The sequence below is a fragment of the Desmodus rotundus genome, chromosome 4, assembly GCF_022682495.2.
Source record: "Desmodus rotundus isolate HL8 chromosome 4, HLdesRot8A.1, whole genome shotgun sequence".
Classification (NCBI taxonomy): domain Eukaryota; kingdom Metazoa; phylum Chordata; class Mammalia; order Chiroptera; family Phyllostomidae; genus Desmodus; species Desmodus rotundus.
This window is the reverse complement of record NC_071390.1, coordinates 12,390,139-12,412,895: the sequence shown is the minus strand read 5'-3', so window position 1 is coordinate 12,412,895 and position 22,757 is coordinate 12,390,139. Positions and strand designations below refer to the sequence as shown.

Here is a 22,757-nt window from a genome sequence, read left to right as displayed (position 1 = left end):
GGCGTCGGGCTCTAGACCGCTGCCAGGAAAGTTGGATGGTCCCACTTTGCCAACCATGAGTTGGGTGACCTTGGGCAACCCCCGGCTTCTCTGTGGACTTCAGTTTTCATGTCTGACAAAGGAGGGAATTAGACTCGATTCATTCACATAACGCTTTTTTTAAAACCGAATCCCCCTGACTAGAACCTCTTGTGCAGCATTTAACAGAAGTAGCAAGAGTGGACACAGGCGATTGTTCCGACTTTAGCAAGAAAGCGTTCATTCTTTCACCGTTGAATGCAACCCTGTGGGCTTTCCATAGACGCCCTTCCCAGCCTTCTCAAGCTGAGTGAGCTAGTTCCGCCATCATCCTAGTTTCTTCAGCGTTTTTACTTATACCAGGGCGTTGGACTTTGTCAAATGCTTTTCTCTGTCAGTCGAGTTGATAGTATGGTTTTTGTCCTTCACTAATGGGATGGATTTTGTTAACCAATTGTTGGAGGTCAACCCACCCTTGTATTCCTGGGATCAGTCACACTTGCTCATGGTGCACAATCCCATCTACAGATTGCTGGGTTTCACTTGCTCCTATTTTGTTAAGGAGTTTTTGCATCTATATCCACAAGGGATATTGACCTGTAGTTTATAAAAAATATTTATTGAGCAGCTTGTGTGCCAGGCATTGTTCTAGGTGTTAGGGATTCAGCAATTTTTCAGAGCAGATGTTTTAAAAATCTCGTCTTTCGTGGAATCTACCACTCGAGTGGATGACCGCTGTCCACTCCCATTTGACATTTTCGTCCTTCGGCCCTCTCAGTGACGCCCTTGGCCCAGGCTCCATGCTTCCGTGCCAGACTTTGGGTAAACTGGTCATCAGTGTCTGCAGATTGGAAGGGGCCAGCTGTCTTGTTTAAATTGCTGTTCCTTTCCCCCTCACATAATTAAGCGTTAATTGAATGAGCACATCTGCATAGAAAAGGGCACACTGGTGAATCTGCACTCACCGACACATCCTTGGAAGCAGCACCCACATCCAGACCCAAACATGGCCAGCATCTGAGAAAGCTCTAATGTCCCTCCCGCCCTCCATAGAACTGTCTCCCGGCTTCCAATTCCAGGTAGTAGTTTTTTGAACTTTATAAAAAATGGAGTCATCTTGGTCCTATTCACTCAGTATGGTATTTGTGAGGTTCATTCACGGGGCTTCATGTTGTCATGGATTTTGTTCATTCTCATCGTTGTCTAGTGTTGCCTTATATGAGTATCCATCAGTTTATCCCACTGTAGTTGGACACTTGGATTATTTCCTGTTTGGGGCTGTTATTCTGCATGCTAAGGTCATGCTATGGTGACATGTTTGCTCACTTTGGGGTACATGTGTAGGAGTAGAATTGCTCTGTCATGGGTTATGTTTAAGTTCAGTTTTCGTGGAATTCTGCCAGTCATCACAATGGGTGTACAAAGGAGGCTCACACCCACGTGTGACAATTGGGGTGCTGCACATGGTCACCAACATGTTGCAGTCATTCTGGTATCTCATTGTGACTTTAATGTGCGTTCCTCTGGCTTCTAATGAAATTAAGATGCATGCTCCTTTTATTTATTTATTTTCTTTTTCCTCACCCAAGGACATGCTTACTGATTTGAGAGAAAGGGAAGAGAGGGAGAGAAATATCGATGTGAGAGAGAAACATTGATCGGTTGCTTCTTCTATGCACCCTGACTGGGAACCGAACCTGCAATCTAGGCATGTGCCCTGACCTGGAATCGAACACATGACCTTTTAGTCCATGGAACAATGCTCCAACCAACTGAGCCACACTGGCCAGGGCAAGATGCATGTTCCTTTTAAATGCGATGATTGAACGGAGCCATCTATTTAGCCCAGGTCTTTTCATCACAGATACTACGGCTGTCTTAGGCAGCCCTTTCACACTGGTAGTAAAAGCAAGAGGCCATTACTGTCCAGACTGCTTCCGCAGCCCCTGACTGGCTTTATGTCCCCCCAGTATGAAGAAGAAAAATGGCTCTAGGAAATCACTCAAGACCACCCAGGATGGAGGGCTTTCCTATGTATATAACATGAATTTTGAGAAGGTGGGCAAATGCATCATAATAAACAACAAGAACTTCGACTTATCAACAGGTAGGTGTTCTGGGTGTGGGCTAACCTTTCCTGTTCCCTTCCAGTCTCTTCAGCATGGGTTAAGGTTTGTAGCAGAACTTCAGAAGGGAATGCTGTGCCCATCTTCTGTGGCAGACAGCTCCTCCATAGGTGGTATTTGCACGTCTAGGAGAAAGGGATGTAGAGAAATCGGGAAGTTTAGTCTGAGGTCCCACCATGTGCATGAGCTAAGAATCAAGGGCAGCTGTTTGGCCTTAACTGCAGTCAAGAGTATCACTTAACTGCAGTTGGTGCCTGGCTGGGTGATGCTGCACACAGTACTCAGCCAGGGATTGCTCATCGTGAGCCGGTGCTGGATTCCCACAGGTATGAGCGTCCGGAACGGAACAGACAGAGATGCCGAGGCTCTTTACAAGTGCTTCCGAAACCTGGGCTTTGACGTGGTCGTCTATAATGACTGCTCTTGTGCCAAGATGCAGGAGTTGCTGAAAAAAGGTGCGTGCTTCCCCCCGCCTCCCTCCTTGTTCTTCCAGCTCCTGCTGCGGGCAGGGCCCCAGCTGGTCTTTGCAGGATGCTTTGCTGGACACAGGGATTTCAGCATGAGAAGCCTTTCCTTCCTCCAGGCCCCCCATACCTGTCTCCAGGGTATTGGGTCTCTTTCAGGAATCTTAGGTCTTTCCCTAAAAAGATGAAGTCAGCTTATATGACAGCAAGAGAAGAAATAGGATCTGTCTCCACAGAACAGTCTCGATTTTAAAAGGCTAATTCCTAGGGAAGTAACAAATCGACATCATTTTTCCTACCACACGGTTACTCTTAAACTTTTCCCTGGTAGATACAGAAGAGTAATCCCCATCCACTTCAGAATGACTTCACCCCCTCCCCCAGCCCCTGGCAACCACCATTCTGCTCTCTGCCTGTGAACTTGACTCCTAGATGCCGGCAAAATCAAATCATCAAGTCTCTGTCCTTTAGGGACTGGCTTATTTCACTTAGCACAATGTTTTATTTACTTTAACAAATACTTGCCACAACCCTTGTTATGCGGCCTGCCTTATGAATATTAACTCATTTAATAGGTACTATCATAGCCATTTTACAGACAGGAAACCAAGGCACAGAGTGGCAAAGGAACTTACCCTGTGTTACAGACCTAAAAAACAGTGGGGTCACCACCTTCAGCACCCCAAAATGCTGCCTCCCAGCAGCTGCCTGAACCCCCCCATGGGTGGGGCTCACCTCCTCACAAGGCAGCTCCATTCTGGTTTCAGACTGAATGAGAATTCTAGAATTCTCTCTGTAATTTCTCTCTACTGGTCCTCCTCCTCTCTGGAGAGGTGCTCCCCCGCTGAAGAGCCGTCTGTCAGTGGGAGCTGCCAGGCTGGAAGGGGATCCTACCTCCCAGGTCCCACGGGGCTTGTTTTGACTTTCCAACATTTACATTGCTTGCTTGCAGCTTCTGAGGAGGACCACAGAAATTCAGCCTGCTTCGCCTGTATCTTACTCAGCCACGGAGAAGAAAACTTAATTTATGGAACAGACGGCATGATCGCGATCAAGGACTTGACAGGCCACTTTCGGGGGGATAGATGCAAAACCCTCTTAGAGAAACCCAAACTCTTCTTCATCCAGGTAATCCCTCTTCAAAGCCAGCCACACTGCAAGCGGGCAAAGATTACGGAGTGACTTGTATCATCTTTGCAGATCTCTGTGCTTTTTCGATTGGGGGTGCGCAAATTTGGGTTGTGTTTTCCTACTCTAAATGCTTGGCTTCTGTGTCTGCTGCAGATCATACCTTGTGGGGCTTTCTTTAAGGTGTTGCAATACTTTTATTTGCTCTGCTCATTCAACATTCCTTAGTCACCCATCAGACCATCACTGAGCTCCCAGTACGTGCCCGGCACGGTTCTAGGCACAGGGGCACAGCAGTGGACAGTGTATTTCTGTTCCCAACTCCATGGAGTCATCTCTGCTTTGCTGTTTAGGCGTGCCGGGGGACAGAGCTTGATGACGGGATCCAGGCCGACTCGGGGCCTATCAATGACACAGATGCCAGTCCCCGATACAAGATCCCAGTCGAGGCCGACTTTCTCTTCGCCTATTCCACAGTTCCAGGTACGAAGTCCGTTGTCTGCCATCCGGACCATGCCCTTCTGCCGTCAGCGTGTAGGCTTGGGGCCATGTTAATTTCCCATTGCCAAGGTGACCAAGCACCACAAACGCGGCGGCTGAACACACACAAATGAATGCTCTTACGTGCTGAAGGTCAGAGTTCCAAAATGGATTGGCAGGGCTCCATCCCTTCCAGAGGCTGTAGGGCATAAAACCCACGGCCTTGCTTTTCCCAGCCTGTGAGAACCTCCCGCGTTCCTTGGCCATGGCCCCGCCCTCCTGCTTCAGAGGCAGCGGCTTCACATCCCTCCGGCCCTTCTTCCGTCCTCATTTCTGGCCACAGCTGGGAAGGCTCGCCCTCCTTTATGGACCCCTGCGATTAGATCGGGACCCCGTGGATAGGTCAAGATAGTCTCCCATTCATTCCCTTAAACTTCATCACACCTGTGCAGTCCTTTTTGCCATGCCAGGTAACACAGGCACAGCGTGACAGCGTGGGCTCCCCCGGGGCCATTGTTCTGCTCACTGCAGGGATCTAGTCACTTTTTTTTCCGAGAAAGCAGAATTCTCTCATCTATTACTAGTGTTTTCACTGGTAATTATAAGAGCAAACTTTTCTTTTTTTTTAAACAAATATTTACACTTCCAGTTTTATTATCTTTATTATTATAGTAACATCTTTTACCTTGTTTTCACAGTACTATATTAATCTATGTACATTAAATTGTTTTCTTTCTAAATACAAACTTAGAGATTGAATAACAAAACCGTAGCAATCTCTATGGTAACAAATTCTTTGGCAATACTAAATGTTGATGTAAACAACATATTTCCAACAAAAGAACTCATTAATGCATGTAGCAATATAGATTCCAATCAAAAAGAAAATACAGTCCTGGCTGGTGTAGCTCAGTGGATTGAGCGTGGGCTGCAAACCAAAGCGTCGCCAGTTTGATTCCCAATCAGGGCATGTGCCTGGGTTGCTGTCCAGGTCCCCAGGAGGGCACATGCAATAGGCAACCACTCATTGATACTTCTCTCCCTCTCTTCTTCCCTTTCCCTCTCTCTAAAAATAAATAAATAAATCTTAAAAAAAAGAAAATACCATAATGGACTGATGACCAGTCTGACTGCTTCTATTGTAACAGGTAATTGTTTGAAACATGAATGTGCTTTGTTGACTGTAGTTTTCTTGTTCCCTTCATTCTAAGCAGGTTGTCAGCCCCACTATTTTCTTACCTTGTGGCTTTTTGTGCACAAAAATAAAAGTTGATTGTATCTTTTTTAAAATCTAAATTCACTGAAGACATAATGTCAGGTATCCCCGAGCAAGAAGGGACAGAGAAGAGAGACATTTCATTATTCAGAAAAGGAGACTGAATGCTGAAAACCTGTCTAGAGAGAGTTGGTTATCTGAAGCACAGTCAGAACTCTGAGATAACTAGTCAGGCGCCTCTAGGGCGTGGCAAGAGCATTCACAGCATCACAGAGGGGAGGAGGGAGCGTAGTTAGAAAATCAGACCTACAGTAGCCGGGGGAGAGGCGGGAGGGGGACAATGGTGGAAAGAGGGGAAGGAACTAGTCAGAGAATATGTATGAATGACCCATGGACATCAGCATGGGGCTGGACTGGGGGAGTGTGGTGTGGGCTGGGCGAAGAAGGGAGAAAAATTGGGACAGCTGTAGTAGAACAACAGTTAAAAAAAGAAAATCAGCTATTTATGTACCAAAATACAAATATTTATAAGAGTAGACTTTTCTATAGCACTTCAAATTTACACAGTGTTTTTCGTGTCTTTTACCACACATCCTTACAACAACGGTGTAGGTAGTGAGGAAAGTTGTTATTGCGGTCCTGGTTTTACAGAGGGGAAAAAATGAGCTTGGATGAGCCTAGGTGATGTGCTCAAGGTCACAGGGATTTCGGGACACGGTAAAGCTAGATAGCTCAGACCAGGATCCCTTTACACCGCAAGCATGAACAAGCACCACGAAACGCCAGTAACGAGATAAGCTGCTCTCTGTTTGCCTGAGTCAGTTCAGGGCAAGACTTTCCTTCGTTTCGGAGAAAAACCATCCCTAAGTCAGAATTCTCCCAGCTGTAGTGCAGTGCGTGAAGTGCTTGCTACGAAGGTACTAGTTACAGCAAATCACTCAGTGTTTGGGAAACCAGCTCTGGCAGGATCGGCAGATCGGATTTTGTGAGAATGACAACTTCACGAGTTTTGAAGTTGAAGCAAATAATTTGGTCTTCCTGCTCTCGGGAAGGAGGTGGTGTAATGGTGGCATCTGTCCATGAGCAGACTCAGCGGCTAGGGGGTAGGTGCTCTGAGCGGGATCTGGGGAGAGTCAAGGAAGAAGGGTGAGCCCTCAGGAGATAGGTGAGAGATGCTCCCCTAAACAAAAAAAGCTGTTATAACTAAGTCTTGAAAAATCAAACAGAAGGAAGGGAAAGACGGCTTACCAGAAGGAGTGTGGAGGAGTCACTCGTAAAACTCCTAAGACGGCACCGCGAGTGTCAACCAGCCCAGGCTTCTGGGACAGCACACCACACACTGGGGCGCTTACGTAACAGAAATCTCTTTTTTGAAGTTCTGGAGGCTGGGAGGTTCAACATCAAGACTCTGGCCAATCTGGTTTGTGATGAGGGCTCTCTTCCTGGCTTGTAGTCGGCTGCCCCCTCTCTGTGTCCTCATGCAGCAGAGAGATTGAGAGAGAGAGAGAGAGAGAGAGAGAGAGAGAGAGGTTACCGCCCAGAGTGCGGGGTATGGCCAGGGTTCCAACATGGCCAGGTAGACAGGGAGCCCCATTGTCGTAGGCCCTGCGTGCTGTGCTAACAGCCGGAACTTCACTGTGATATGGAGTGCAAGGAAGCTCTTTGAGGTAGGAGCGTCACGGGGTGAGATTTGTGCTACGACAGCAGTTACCTTGGAGACCACACAGGACAGGGTTAGAGGAGACAGACCTGGGGTCAGCAATGCAGTGGGGATGGAAGCACACGTCCTGCCTCAGCAGGTCCCTGAACTGAATGATGTAACTTCGGTGACATCCCCGCAGACAAAATGCATTGTCTTACTGCTAACACTATAGAGTTCAAGTCCACATGCCGGTAGTTGCCCTATGGACTGCAGGAAAGAATTCTGAGTGCACCTCAGTCACATTACACAGATGGGTTATTTCCGTTTGTTGTATACGTATTCAATAACTGAGTATTGTAAAATGGTGATGATGATAACCCAATTCTCATCAAACTGGTGTGACCACTTGGCAGGAAGAAGCACAGCTCATCACATAAACCAAATACAACTTTAGTTTTAGTTTAGTGTCCTGTTAAATTGGGGTGTGGAGGCGGTGGGCTCTCCTCTTGCGCCTGAATGGCAACTCCAGCAGGTCCGTGGCGATGCTGCTCGTGCTAAGCTGTTAGACAGGTGACTCAGAGGCAGTCACCACACTGTCACTAGTGTATGCAGGCTGATAAAATAATTAAAATCCTGCACCTGACTTGGCTTTCAGTTCCTCCCAATTCCAGATCGCCCTGCTGTCTGGCCGAGGTGCTGAGAGACCTTGGTCCTCCAGCTTTCTCACCTCCTCCTGCACTTGTATCCCTTTTAAATTCTCCTGAGGTCAAAGATGGGAGGGAGGGTGGAGAATTAAGGGCAAGACCCAGGTCCCGTGATCACCTGGCTTCCCGTGCTCTGGACCAGTGACATGCTTTCCTCTTGGGCATTTTCATGAGCCCCTAGGTTCCCTGGACCGGCTTCCCCTTGGCCCTTGGATTTGCTTCTCTGTTCTTGGTTCTGCATTGTGATTCTTTCCTCAACTCCTGGCCATCCTCCTGGGTACCTGTCCGGCCTCTTTCTGCTGAGGTCTCCTTGCCCCTTCAAAAACTCTGTTGGACAAGACCCAGGGCAATCCATCAGCTAGCTTCCTCTGCCATGGACCACGTGTGGTCCACAAGAAACATACCCACACCCACAGTGCCGGCCCTCCCAGGGCATCAGGTGCTCCTGGCTCTCCCCTGAGCCTCCTCTCACTCCCAGCTTGCTTCAGCAGGAAGCAGCCTCTAGTTCTCCCTCATCAGCAGGAACACATCTCAGAATTCTCTGAGGCGCCCTTGCTTGGATTAGAAAGTAGCACTCACCCCAGAGAGTGGTGAGACATTCCAGATATGGAGCATTTCGCTAGCATTTCCTTCGGTAACTCCCTGTCTAGCATGTCTCTGATGCATATCAACCAAATCATTTGTTGAGTGTTTTCACGCAGCCCTCTAAGCCTAAGATGCTTGTTCTCTGAGTACACCAGCATAATTCTCATTAGAGACTTGCATGAGGAGTAGAGGGAAATAATTTCAGAAAAAGCCTGTGTGAAGGCCCCAAACACCGAGAGCTACTCTCATTGGTGAGCTGGGCCGTGGTCAGCCGATCTAATCGTCTTCCTCTCCTGTCGAAGGCTATTACTCTTGGAGGAACCCAGGAAGTGGCTCGTGGTTTGTGCAGGCCCTCTGCTCCACCCTGAACGAGCACGGGAAAAGCCTGGACATCCTGAAGATCCTCACCAGAGTGAACTACAGGGTGGCCAGGTACTTCGAGTCGCAGTCCGAAGACGCCCGCTACCACGAGAAGAAGCAGATCCCATGCGTGGTCTCCATGCTCACCAAGGAACTCTTCTTCTCAAAATAACCATTCCAGGGGTGTGATTCAGCTGAACAGTGACGGGTTGCTAGTTGATGAATCTTTTTTTTTTTTTTTTTTTGGATGCTCTTGAAATATCTGTAAATTCTAAAGGATTTTTATTGCGGGAAAATTTGTTGATTCGACAGGGAAGAAACTTGCTGGTGCTGTCTTCTGGTCTGTGAGTTTTCACAGTGTTATCTATTTGATGACTTTGTAATTTCCTCTGAAGATTATTGTTTTTGTTTGTGTTTTTCCTCCTGTTGTCACATGTAGCACATACAACAACAATGACCTCTACAGATGCCTCTTGGCTGTGTCCACTGTGACTGGAGGTGACATTGGCAGACAGTCAGAGCCATATTTGTACCTGGTAAAAACAGTCCCGGTGCTTGACAAAACACGGCCAAGGGATATTCTCTCCCCTGTGTTGCAGAAGGTGGGTATAGAGTATGGTTTGAGTGATTTTTCAGTGGCTTAGGGCAGATTCTCATGCAGAGATTCTGAACTAAGGTACGGGGGAAAATAAATGTAATGATTCTATTATGTATGGGTCAGGATCCAGTCAGGAAAACAGAAGCCATTCTAGGTGTTTCTATAGAGAGAATGAAGTAGAGGAAATTGATGTACAAAGATGATAAAAGAGAAGCCAGATAAAAGGAAGCTGTTACCACCTAGAGCTGCGAGGCAGCGTGTTTCCCTGAGCCCAGAAACAGGGGTCGTTTACAGAGCTGGGAACCACAGTGAGGAGCGGCCTGGTGGGAGCTGGTGCTACCGAGGAGAGGAGCAATGGAAAATGGTGCCACAGCTGGGCAAAGCCACTGCCTGAGAGGGGGAGACTCCAGATGGGTCATACATGGAGAAATATCCCAGCTTCACCTCTTTTCTGCCCTGGAATCTTCTGCAGCACCCACTCTTCCAGCCTCACCTGGAAGCCGGTTGACAAGGGTCCTGGGAATTGTATTTCCCTGCAGCACAGCAGAGCAAGGGAGAGTGAATGAGTCGGGCGAGGAGTAAGAGGTGGATATGAGTGTGCCCATAATGTGAAGAGATGCACTTCTATTCCCTGACGTTCCGCTCTTCTGCCATTCAACCGTCTGTGCATTCCGTTGTCAGACCATCTATGTATTGCCCAATGTGTGAAAAATAATCTGTTTTAGCTTTAATAGATATCTGAAACTTTTTAGATTATTCCAAGCCTTATTCTGAGTACATTTTTTTGTTACTTCTAATTCTCTAGGTGGGGGAAAATTTATAGCAAAGATTTTTGCAGTTTGTTTTCCAGATGGTATTATCTTTTGAATTCTTGGTAAATTACTACTGTATTCTGCCTAATAACTTGTTAACAAGTGTTCATATTTATTGATTAAAATGTGGTTCCTTAATTTCTAACCTGCTCCGTATCCTTTCTTTTTGAAGTGTCTGTGTTTTTATGGCAGTGGGAAAAAGAGAAAACAGGACAAGAATTGTCCTCACTGACTTGACCTCAACACAAAATATGACTCACATTTCTTCTGAAGCTAGAACACTAATAAAATAACAAGTAAGCACTGAGGAACCACTGAAACTCTTCACATAAAGGGGGAATCGACTTATAAAAGTCGATCACTGTTTGTGAGGGACTGCCATTTATTAATTCGGCAGCACATTACATGGTATAAAACTATCTTCTTTCAGTAAGAAAACTAATTGAGGGCCAGTTCATTAGTCTTGTCCCTGGTTTCCTGCCATCTACAATATACCAAATGTTCAAAATTTAAGTGGAGATCAGGCATCAAGAACCAACGTGCATCCAGCCTACTTTCCCCAGAATTCACAGGCTGTTCTTTGGAAAATACACTATCCTATTAAAAGTCCTTATTACAGGAATAAACATGCCTACATACATTGCCATTTGAAGTAAATCATAGCAGTCTAGTTATTTGCCTTGGGAGCTTTATTGAAAAGAAAGAAGTGATCTCATGGTGGTTGGTTTTTTTTTTAAGTTCATTTTTTAACATTCTCTGAGCAGTTACAGTTATTCAGTCCATAAACGATGAGTATTACCTCATGCCCCTGAGGTCAGAGGCACAGGTCGTTATTAAGAAAGAGCCTTTGTCCTTGACAGCTTCGTTGGGTGTGCTTATCAGGACTGCAGGTCCTATTCCTGCACAGATATGTGCTCAGTCATCTTTGCCGTTAAACTTTCTGACCTTTTTATTACCTGAAACTGGGATGACAAGTTACCCTGAAGCAGCACTCTATCCTGGTGGACATACATTGCTGGTTTCACTCTTATTTAGGCCCCAAGCTCCCCCTGCAAGAGCAGTAGGCAGAGCGCTCTTGTCTCAGAAGAACACAGTGCAAGTCTATGGTGACGTAATCGGCTCCAATCTGCGTTTCTCTCTGAATTTTCTCATGATGCCACTGAGCGACTTCAAGAGTCAGCTTTAGGCCCTGCCCAGAGCTTGTTGGTTTGTTCTCTCTGAGCAAATTTCCATAAACCACCATAAGCCCATTATGTTTATAAATTGCCGAAAATAGTTCTCAAAAGAAAGTGCTACGGTCAGTGTTTTCTTTTCTCGTGGTTTACAACCTCATAAAAAACCAAGGCTTCACCGTGAGAAAGAAAACGATGGTTGACAAATCCTTTATTCAGTCCAGTCCTGCTGTGTGTCGCCTGAAATCTTTGATCAGCTGCTCTGGCTCCCAAGGATCGCCTTTTGACTTCCTAGGAGCACGCCCTTCCGTCTAGCCTTTCATCTTTCAGGCCCTTTTCCAGCAGACACTGGCCAGTGAGAAGCTGGGATGGTCACCATTGGAAAGCAGTAATTTTGTGTCATTAGGCTGGAAGACACACAGCAGGACCCCAGGTATCACTAGTTTCTGAAGGAGTTCATCCTTATCAATTCTTCAAAGATACGCAGATCACAGATCAAAGGGTTCTTGCTTGCCTTGTAAATATTTTAGTATCTTCAGCATGGAGTTTGTGCTGTGCCATCAGCAGCCCCTAGGAGCATGGCCCCGCTCCAGGTCTACTCAACTAGAATCTGCCTCTCAACCAGGTCCCCAGGGGATCGATGCACGTTAGCATTACAGTTTGAGGCTCCGTTCTGAGAGCCAAGATCACTTGTTTACATGCTTTTGCTTCCCCTGGGCACTGAACGCAGAGCTGATCAAGTAGATGCCTAAAAAGAATTAGTGAAAAAGCGTCCATTTGGGGTTCTCACAGATGATATGTTTTCAAGCATCTCTTAACTTTCAGCAAATCCTCTTGTAAAACTTCAGATGCCCTTAACTTGCATGGTATACTTTCTCTGCCCATCTCCATTTTATAATACATGAGCCTTCTGCGGAGTGATGTAATAGGATTGTTTATGTTCTCCAAGTGTCTGTGAGTGTGAATTTCGGCCTTTAAAATGTCTTCATAAACAGAACAGGATTAAGGGAACCATTCTCGCCCGGTTTTCTTGGTGGTCGGAGCTGTTGTGCATTGAAGCCTCAGTGCTTGTCTCTTCCCGACCCATCCTCAGAGCCCTGTGGACACCAAGAGAGTTATGCTTGCTCCCCACCAGGGTGCCCGCAGGTCTCGGATCGCACTGTCGACAGACCTCAGGGCTTTGCTTTGGATCAGATGGCAAGTCATTCTTTTCGATTTATAAACCATTAACACAGACACACCAAGCACGTGTTTGGAAGGCTCCAGCCACCACAACAGTACTGACGTGGCCACAGAAACTCCGTCAGCTTGCAGGTTCGTGCCTGAATAGCCCTCTGAAAGTATGTGATCAATATTTGAAAACACAAAAGCCAAAAACAAGGAGTTAGCTTTAGTGTGACTTTTGGTTTATATGGCACTATAAATATTTATGGTACTACAATTTTCGAATAAATTTGTTTTAAGTATTTAAAGCCAATCAACATCAAAGGATTTAAATTTGGAAGGCACATGGGGATGCAGATACACCAGGCTGAGCATCTTTTGAGCTTTGAGGGTGGATGGCGTGAGGTTCAGGAAGGATTTGGGAGAGGGAAGTAAGTGTGAACACTCTGATGGGTTTGGTCTGTAATAAGTCGTTTAAGGCATGTCTCAGTCGGCACAACATCAAACGTTTATCTCAGGATCTAGGGTTAGCAGAGGTGTTTCAACAGTTAGTACTTGGAAGGTTGTCTGAGTTCCAAGCTTAGCCTGTCTTTTGACCATTTAATAGCATGTCACCTTAGGTAACCCTTCAGTTTCCCTATCAACACGTGATGTTAGTAGTGTGAATATAAAATGGTATAATGTGAAGTACTTAGCACAAAGCCCAGCACAAATCACCCAAAAAGTAGGTATTGAAGATGATGAGGAGGATGGCTGTGAGGACGGTCACAAGATGACGTGAGCTTAGAGAAAGGGCGAGGATAGAATATTCTCCTCGGGACCCTCCACTCACTCTTCCTGCTTCAAAGAGTACTCTCACTGTATTTCAAAGTGAGGTCTCAGAAGTGTGGGGATTACGCCGAAGATTGATGTATGGACCAAACATGTAGAGTCCTACTAAATGCCAGGCGTTGTGTTAGGGGTGGGACTAAAGCAATGGCCAAGGAATGATGCTTTCCCCACAGGAGATAAACACATCACGCCAGGAAAACAGTGGCTGCTACTATTGTGTGTGTGTTACTCTAGAATACAGATGCGGAGACATCTTTTTGCTTGGGGATTCAGACAGGGACTCCCAGAGGAAATTTCTAATCCTCTTCTATTTCAGCCTCCCAACAAGGCTGAGAGGAGGCAACAGAGAAGGGGAAATGAAGGTCAGCAGGTACATGGTTCCTTTGCCCTACTGATTCTCAAGCTTGAGGGTGCTTGGGAATCCTGGAAGATCTGTTGATTTCCTGTGCCCCATTTTACCTCCATTGTAATTCAGGATTTCTACAGTAGAGACCAGGAATCTGCTACATTTAACAAAGCTGCCTGAAGGTTCTGATGTAAGTGGTCCTAGGACAACTTGCTTTATACTGACACTAGAGGCTCCCTTGCAAACCAGCATGAGTGGCAGCAAAGCCTGAATTAAACATCTAGAAAAGACCACCAAAGGGCCAGCAATGCATTGGCTGCTCAAAGACCCCATGTCTTAATCAGTTTTGGCTGCTAATATAGCAAATTACCATAGACGGGGTGGCTGAAATGACAAACATTTATTTCTCACAGTTCTGGAGCTGGGAAGTCCAAGATCAAGGCATCAGCAGATTCCATGTCTGGTGAAAGTTGCCTTCTGGTTCACAGACTTCACCTCCTCTGTGTCCCCACATGGCATACGGGATGAGGGAGCTCACTGGGACTTCTGTCATAGGGTCACTAATCCTATTCATGAGGGTTCTACCTAATCATTCTCCCAAAGGTCTCACTTCCAAAAACCATCCTGTCAGGGGCTAGGGTTCAACATATGAAGTTTAGAGGGAACACAAACATTCAGTCCATAAAATTCAACTAGCAATCCTACCTCCAGTTTGAACGACAAAGGATTTGAGGCACAAAGCATTCTAGTTCACAGAACTAGAGAACTCACCCAGGAATGTTCACAGGCGGAACAGTAACTTCAAGCCCAGGGCTGATTGGAGGAAGCCTGTGAAGTGTAAGGGAGGAGCAGACTGGCAGACAATTTGCCCTGAGTGGGTGCAGGTGCCCTGGCTGCTCAGCTGGTGTCAGCAGGCACACCCCTTTCCTTTTCCTCTCAGATTGCTTAGGCAATCGTTTCTAGACAAGAAGAGCCACTCATGTCCCCTCTTTCCTCCAGTACCTTGTAGGTACCACAACGCAAACTGCTTCCTTTAATGGCATTACTGACAGTTTTAAAAGAACTTGTCTCTACAAACACCTTTCATCACAAATAGTAACTAGATTACCTCCAAGTAGGGAAGGAAGAAAATAATTCTCAAGGGAGTGTTTTTTGTACTAGAGTATAGGACCAGCTCTCAGAAGTTTAGGAACATCGGCTTTTGCAAATTATCTTTTCTGAAGCTTCCAGCTGTATTAAGGGCTGCCACTGTGTAAGCACAGAGAGGAAAGAAACAAGATCCTTTCCTTTTGTGTTACTAATTGCAATCTTGCTCGACATCAGAAACCTGCTTTCCCCTTGAGCCATTTGCCCGTATACATTAATTGCACAAATATTTACAGACTGCTAGAGCACAGGGGCAGTTTATACCTAAAAAGATATGGAACACTTCGGGGGGGAAAGCCTCTTTGACACATTATATTTGTGGCTGGTCACCCAGAATCAGCATAAACTATTTGCCCCTTCACCTCGATAAAAGTGTTTAAAGAACATTGTCCCTGGGTGGATTTAGGAGTTACTTGGCTGGCAGTGGCAGCTGAAGTCTTTCTTCAAGAGCCTGTAGGTGACACTTTTTTTTTTCAGGGTTAAAAAATAAGGTTTCCAAAAATACCTATGCATCTTATGAATTGTTATATTGTCAACACTCAATCTTCCAGGCCACCCACATGGCAGGGAAGAGGTTTGTCCAATGGTTGTTCCAAATCCCAGGAGCTTCCATGCTGGGAAACTTGAAGAGCACAGTCCAGGATCCCAGCGCCATCCTGTTTTCCTGGCGCACCACTCAAGGACAAAGGATCTAGTCGGACAGCCCTGTTCACATCCCAGCTTCGGCACTTCTAAATTGTAGGATCTTAAGGAATCTCTCAAGCTCTCAAAACCTCTGTTTCTCCACCTTACAATGGAAAGAGTCCTAGGTAGGTGCCCAGGAAAGGGGACTGACCTCCAAGGGTCTGGTGAAGAGCAAATGAAACAATGAGAGCAGAGCACTTAGCACAACGCCTGGCACACAGAAAGTACTGAAGAAGTATTTGGTCGTGTGTGTAACACCAGCCTGACCTGATAAATCACTTAGGCCACTAAAAGGAGATTAGGAAGGGGGAGGAAAGGAAATGCGAGAAGATTCCAAAACACAGAAGAGGCTCTTCCTGAGGATAATGGCTCCTCAGGTAAAGGAGAGGAGGCATGTGGGTAGAAGCCGGGGATGTCAAGTTGCTGGGAGATGGGGGAAGGCAGCAGAGTGGCGGAGCTGGCAACCTAAGCTTCCACAGGGGAGAGGGCCCCGAGTGCAGATGCGTCCCACAAAAAAGGGTGCCCCGTTAGGAACTTCAGAAAGAGCAATTTTCTCAGTGTAAGTATGTCTCCATTATCTCTAATATCGCTCTGTTCAGCCACGCATTCTGTTTTGGGTGAGGTTTTTTTTAATTGTTTTACTTTGTTTTGTTATTGTTTCATTTGTGTTGGCTTGTTTTGCTCAGGCTGGCCACCGCAGCCCTGACTCTGCAGATGCTGCTCCAGCTCCACCACCTCCTGAAGGCCTACCTCCCAGGATGCTGGGAGGAGCCAAAAATATTGTGTGGAAAAGGCTTTGCAAACTCTAAGGAACTGTAAAATCAAATTAAGTTTCCCTGGGTGGGTGTTGTTATGAACACTGACTCATCAAGCAAAAGCCATGTCTTTATGAACTTAAGGAGATGTATGGCAAATTGCAAGAAGTCTGGGGGTTTTACTTATTCTAGAGAGCCCGATGAGAGGGGCTAGATGGGATGGTTCTCCACCGTGGCTACATGGCCACATCTAGAATCCCCTGGAGATCTATTCCCAGTCCCAGGACCCAGGCAACAGCCCAGAACGACCGAGTCTGGTTCCCCGAGGGCAGGAACAGGAATCAGTCTTGTCAACCCTCTCTGTGTTATTCCACTTTGCAGCCAAGGGTAACCCAGTGGTAGAACGTACATGAGAAGGGGTGGGTTGAACAGTTTAGAAACTTTGGACCCTGGGGAGGGTCCTAAGAGATAGATACACTCTATAGTGAGACCAGGGGTAAGAAGGAGAGGAGGAGAATCTATATGTAGGTAAAAACAAGAGAGGACAGAATTTGTAAAGAAAGAGAAATTTCATCTGCTTAAAAAAACTTAACTTTCAAAACATTTTAAAGTTATATAAGAGCAAAGGAGTATGGCTATTTTTTACCCCAGGAGATTTGAATGTGGGCTAGAAGCAGTGGGTTAGGTCAGAATCCCGGGCAAGAAATTTCTATAATTAATCAACTAGCGCTGAATAGCCACATACCAATGGAACAGTGGCCCCTCTCATTCCCAAGTGTGAAAGATCTATTTGTGATTGAAAAGGGCTGTGTTGGAGGATTGGTACTTTCAGTGAAATCACAGTTGCTTCGCAATTTCTCTTCTAAGTTATGACAGGACTTGTGGGAGCTGAAGATCAGTTTCTCTTTCAGGCATAAAGACATAGAAGGTGCGGGCGGTTATGTAAAAATGCATAATTAGTGTTCTGAATAAACCACACCTACGTGAGAAGCTATCACTGGTCTTTGACTAACTGTGATAGACACCTAAAAGAAAATAACTGTATGTATGAACACAGCAGGTAATAAAACAGTCTTAGTCCTCATAGAATTTCTATTTTAGTGAAGAAGACAACCAGTTCATATAATTTCATACAGTGAGAAGTGTGTTGAAGAAAGAGAAAGCAGAGTAAATAGCTCAGGAATGGTAAGGAAGGGCAGTCTGAGTGGAGTGAGGGAGTGGGCCATGGGAATATGTGAAGAAGGAGGGTTCTACACAGAGCAAGTAGCAGGTGCAAAGGCCCTGAGGCGGCTACCACCTGCGCATGTCTGAGAAACTTCAAGAAAGCCAGTACTATAGAGCAGGATGATAAGACAGAAGGGTGAAAGGCAGGCAGGGCCAGATCATGTAGGCCTTTCAACCATGGTGAGCACCTTGGATTTCATTCTCAAGCAATGGGAAGATTTAAGAGGGATTTGAGCAGAGAAGGGATAGGATCCAGTAAGCTATTAGAAAAAAGACTCTGGAGAATGGATTTAAGGAGAAAGCGTAGAAGTAGAATCAGAGAGCCTAGGTGAGAAGCTGTTGCAATAGTGGTCCAGGTGAGACGAAGACAGGATGGAGTGGCCGTGGAGGTCATGGGAGGTGGTTAGCTGTGGGCTGTAGTTTGAAAGTAGAGCTAGCAGATTTTCTGGCAGATTTGAAGTGGGAATGTGGGAAAGGTCTAGAAGTTGAAGGTGACTTCTAGGCTTATGGCCTAAACAGGTAGATGAAATGGTTCTGTTTCTTGAGACTGGGGAGAGGTTTGGGGGAGGGGAGGGAATGGTGGAAATCAAGATTTCGTTTCACACAAGTTGTTTGAGTGAAAGGTCCTTGGTAGACCTTTATGTTAATGCATCCAATACCATTCTCTCTACAATTTCCCTATTGCAACGTAACAAGTCACCGCAAATCTAGTGGCTTAATGCTAACTTACCCTCTCAGAGTTCTGAAAGTCAGAAATATAAAGTCAAGGCACTGGCAGGGCTGTGTTCCTTCTAGAAGCTTCAGGGGAAATCTATTTCCTTGCTTTTTTCAGCTTCTAGAGAATGCCCATATTCTGTATCTTTGGCCCCTACCTCCATCCTCAAAGCTAACAGCACAGCATCTTCCTTCTTCCCTCCTATAAGGGCCCTTGTAGTTATATCATGCTTACCCAGATAAGCCAGGATAATCTCCCATCTCAATATCCTGAATTTACTCACACCTGCTAAGTCCCTTTTACCATCGGAGGTAACATATTCACAGGTCCCAGGGACTAGGATGTGGCCATCTTGGGGTGAGGGGTCATTAGTTAGTTTACCATATGTCTCTACTTCCTTACCCTCAAAACCTTGATTGGGATGAAAATAGCAATGTGCCCAACAAAAACTACATTTCTCAGACCTATGTGCAAGTGGAGGTGACAAGAGCATTTTCCCACAGGGGACTATGGCAGATCTGGTGGCGGCCGCGCATGGCCCTTCATGTAAGTACTTCAGTGCAGGGGCCTGCTTCCAAGTGCCAATACCCACGTGTCCCTCTGGATCTCTGCCTTCTGAGCCCCATTTACTGCATGCATGAGAGGCCAGAAGTGCCGTGAGTTAATGTCCCCATGATGATTGACAGGAGTTCGTCTCCTCAATAAACACCCCAGCCCCTCATTCCTGGATGGAGCAAGCGAGGCAGGTGTTGTAAACCGGCTTCTGGAGTTTCCCCATGAGACTCCGCGCAGCTGCCCTCAGTGGTGACTTACCAGGTATCAAACCTTTTATCATCCGGCTTCCCGTCTGGACTGTAAACCAGGGGAAAGCACATCTGGCCTGCAGCCCTCGCGAGGTTCCTGTGCAAACAGAAGGGGACATTGTACAAATGCTTTGTAAGAGGCAAACTGCAGACTCAATTAAGATGGTGTTATGAGACCCATGGACTATGAGGCCTGTTGGATGCCTGGAGGTCATCGTCTACCCCCACCCCCTCAGGGGGAGAAAGGGGACAAACCCCAGGTGTCCCAGTGAGTTGACATAGATCTGAAACATAAACTAGGTATTCTGGTTCATCTGGTGGGTTTCAACTCCATAGTGATGCTTATGGACAGGTTCTCTTTAGATGGTCTCTGAGCCCCTGTGGCCTCTGTACACTCCTGTGAGACTCAGAAGGAATGACCTTGTTACAGAATTGACTGGGGGAGGGGGAGTGAATGATTTACTATTACCGAAAGGACCCACCCTTGTGCTCCAGGGGTCCCCCACCCTGTACTAGGTTTGCCTTGCCCGCCTCGAGGGAAAGACGTCTCTCAATGCCAGAAATTGGTGAAAAGGAGAGGGATTATTTATTTTAAAAGTTCTACAAACTTAAGAGTAATGACTTAATGTCTTCATTGAGATCCCAAAGTCCTTTAGAATAACCACAAGCACACAGTCCTTCCTTCCCCCTCTGCCCAGTCCAGGGTACCGTATCTCAGGAAAAGAAGTAGAAGTCCATGGTTCTTCTCTGCCCAAGCCGTGTGGTCCCAAAAAGATGCCGCATGGCTGCCAAACCTGGGTTTAAATCCCAGCGCCAATCTTCCTCTGCCACACAATTTCCGACTCCTCCCACAATTGGCCACAGCTGCCAGCATTCCCATATTTTTCCAGCTTTACTGGGCAGCCATAGTAAGTCCGGGCAGGCGTGGCCCTGTGGTGTGAAGCCAATCATCTCCAAGCTCTTACACAAGCTCTGTAACCAAGGAGAGTTGCCTCCCAGTTACATCCTGGGTTGAAGTCACTCCCTTCCCCCCCCCCCCCACCCCATCAAAGCATGGCCACAGCTGTTTAACATATCTATGAAACCAGTTAAAAGTTATAGATATGTTAAATGACAGATCTAGAGGTTATCTGCAAAACTGTTGTTATGCAAAACAGTTCTCAATGGCCCTGCTCCATGCATCCCATCCCCCAGCTCAGACTTGTCGGGGTGAGGACATCCTATATATATTTTTTTCTAATATTTCCTGGACACCAAGTTCTGGACCGCATTACAAATCCCTATTTGGCCCCCATCCCCCGGCTGTACCCTGTTACAACCTGACACCTACATTGTCACTACCTAACGACCTTGAAGAGTCTTCAAACTCAGAAGGGAGCTCAGCCGCTCCCATCAGTGGTGGGCTGGCACACTAACTCATTTGTAAATCACAGACGGCATGCCCTTGATTTATTTCACAAACACTTAAGAAGTGCTTACTACCTGCCAAGCACTGTTCTAAATTCTTTACCAATAGCTGCTCATTTGATCCTCATAACAACTCTATCAAGGAGGTACTATTCACATCCCCATTTTAAAAATGAGGAAACTGAGACAAAAGGTTAAGTAAGTTCCCCAACATCACAGAGCACAATAACGACCCAGCAAGGCTGACTCCGTGCTTGAAAATACTGTGCTGTGCTGAGCCCTCCCTTCCCCTTCTCTTCTCTTCTACCCTTTCTCCTTTTTCTCCTCCCAAACTCCCTCCCCTATTTCTATCCCTGGGCCAAATCACAGCATCTTTCAATCACAATGATTTCCATCTACACGAAACAAACAATTTCATGCAAACTGACAGTCAAGAGAATTTTTGTTTCTCCTAACAGGAACGGATGAAATTTAAGCTCTCGCCTTGCTTCCCTTGGATGCCTTGTTCCAGAGAAGAGGTCCCAGGGATGCCCTGCCGTGACGTCCCTGATGTCCTTCTTTGGTGATGCTGACAAGGGCAAACTCACTAATCACGTGGAGCATGAGTATACAATATATGGGGAGACAGCCTGCATGTGGATAAGTCATCGGCTTTGCTGCCAGGGCATAATCAAAATCAGAATTGAATGGGTACTTTGAGACCTTTTATGAAGGGGCAGACATGAAATTATGAGACCCAAAAAGCTGGCAACCTGTACAGGGTCTCACAGTTGGTGGCAGAGCAGGCCAAGAGCCCAGACCAACTGAGCCTGGCCCAGGACCCAACACAGAATAGGGCACAGAAGGGCACATGCAGGTTTGGGGGCCAGGACAGACCAGAGTTTGATTTCTGTTGGTCACATACTAGCTGCGTGACTTTGAGCAAGTTTTTCTCTCTAAATTTCAGTTTTCTACTTCTAAAATTAAGGAGTCATAATTTTTACCCTGCAAAATTGTTGGGGTTAAATGAGATATTATGGGTAAAAGAAAAATTCCCAATAAATGTTGCATATCATCATATAATAGTGACTGTGTGGCTTGTTTTGGTTAAGACATGAATATAGCTAAAGAGCACTTTTTTTAAAATTAGATATTGTATTGTTGTTCTATTACGGCTGTCTCAATTTTTGCCCCTTTGCTCTCCTCCGCCCAGCCCACCCCCACTCCCACAGTCAGTCCCCACACCGTTGTTCAGGTCCATGGGTCATTCATACCTATTCCTTGATTAGTCCCTTCCCCTCCGAGAAGCACAATTAGCAAGCTCATGGAATAGCTCATTTGATATCTCTTTTAAAAATATTTATTTATTTTTTAGAGAGAGGGAAGGGGGAAGGGAGAGAAACATCAGTGTGAGAGAGAAATATCAGTTGGTTGCTTCTGACACACACCATGCCAAGGGTCTGAACACAACCCAGGCATGTGCCTTGACTGGGAATCGAACCGGGACCCTTTGCTGTGCAGATGATGCCCAACCAACTAAGCCACTCCAGCCAGGGTGCTCCTTTGATATTTCAAATGAACAACTGATTGCTTTTTTGCAACAGGTATTACACTGATGCGGTGTTTACATGTCACTCAAGCCAGCCATAGTAACCATGCTTGCATTTTATAGGTAGGTTTCCTCTTCACAAGTCTGGTATTTGGGATCTATGCCAATTTTTGGCTGCTTGCAAGTTTTTGTATTATAGGTGGCATCTACAACACAGATAGTTTTCCTAGGCACCTATAGAATATACTAAGCTTCTTCTCCAAAGGGCTTTGTAATACTATTAGGAAAATATGACCAAAAAGCCTGGAACAGGTGGGCTGAGTGAGTGTGTAGTAAATGGACACAGGGATGGATGGATGGATGGATAGACGGATGGATGGATAGACGGATGGATGGATGGGTGGATGGATGGAAAGTCCATCTGTTCATCTTACTGATTTATAGATATCTTTCCAAAGAAGCATAATGTTCAAGTAATTTTCTCTCTCCCACTTTTTGGTTAGATCTCTGGATTATGATGATAGACTGTCGGTAGCATTCCAGTTCCCAGGTAGGTGGAGACCAGTGCCAGCTTTTTATGAACTACTTAGAGCAATAACTAGTAATATCTAGTTAAAGACCAAATGTGAAAATACTAAAGGCTATTTCCAGAGTAGTCAACAGCTGACCTAAAGAAACAAACAAGGAAATGTATTCCAAGAAATGATTTCTCCTAAACCACCTGCCCTGTGCAGGGGAATGATAAACTAATCATATCTGACTGTCTGAAGTTCAGCTGTATTTTCTGAATAAAGGGACCTGTACTCTGTACCCTGCATAGGGCACAAAAGAGAAAAACGGAGAGGATCT

The 22,757-nt window shown here is 46.0% G+C and overlaps 1 protein-coding gene across 3 annotated transcripts in view; it reads left to right on the top strand.

Moving 5' to 3' along the window:
• The window catches only part of CASP7 (caspase 7), a 35,797-nt gene extending 25,526 nt beyond the window's left edge, over nucleotides 1-10,271 (top strand). For all 3 annotated transcript variants that reach the window (XM_045191569.2, XM_024555392.3, XM_045191570.3), the window contains exons 3-7: nucleotides 1,989-2,125; nucleotides 2,471-2,599; nucleotides 3,561-3,736; nucleotides 4,090-4,219; nucleotides 8,666-10,271. In XM_045191569.2, the coding sequence (XP_045047504.2) occupies nucleotides 1,989-2,125; nucleotides 2,471-2,599; nucleotides 3,561-3,736; nucleotides 4,090-4,219; nucleotides 8,666-8,895 (802 nt within the window). In that variant the 3' untranslated portion in view covers nucleotides 8,896-10,271. The remainder of the gene's footprint in view (nucleotides 1-1,988; nucleotides 2,126-2,470; nucleotides 2,600-3,560; nucleotides 3,737-4,089; nucleotides 4,220-8,665) is intronic.
• The last annotated feature ends 12,486 nt before the right edge of the window (nucleotides 10,272-22,757 follow it).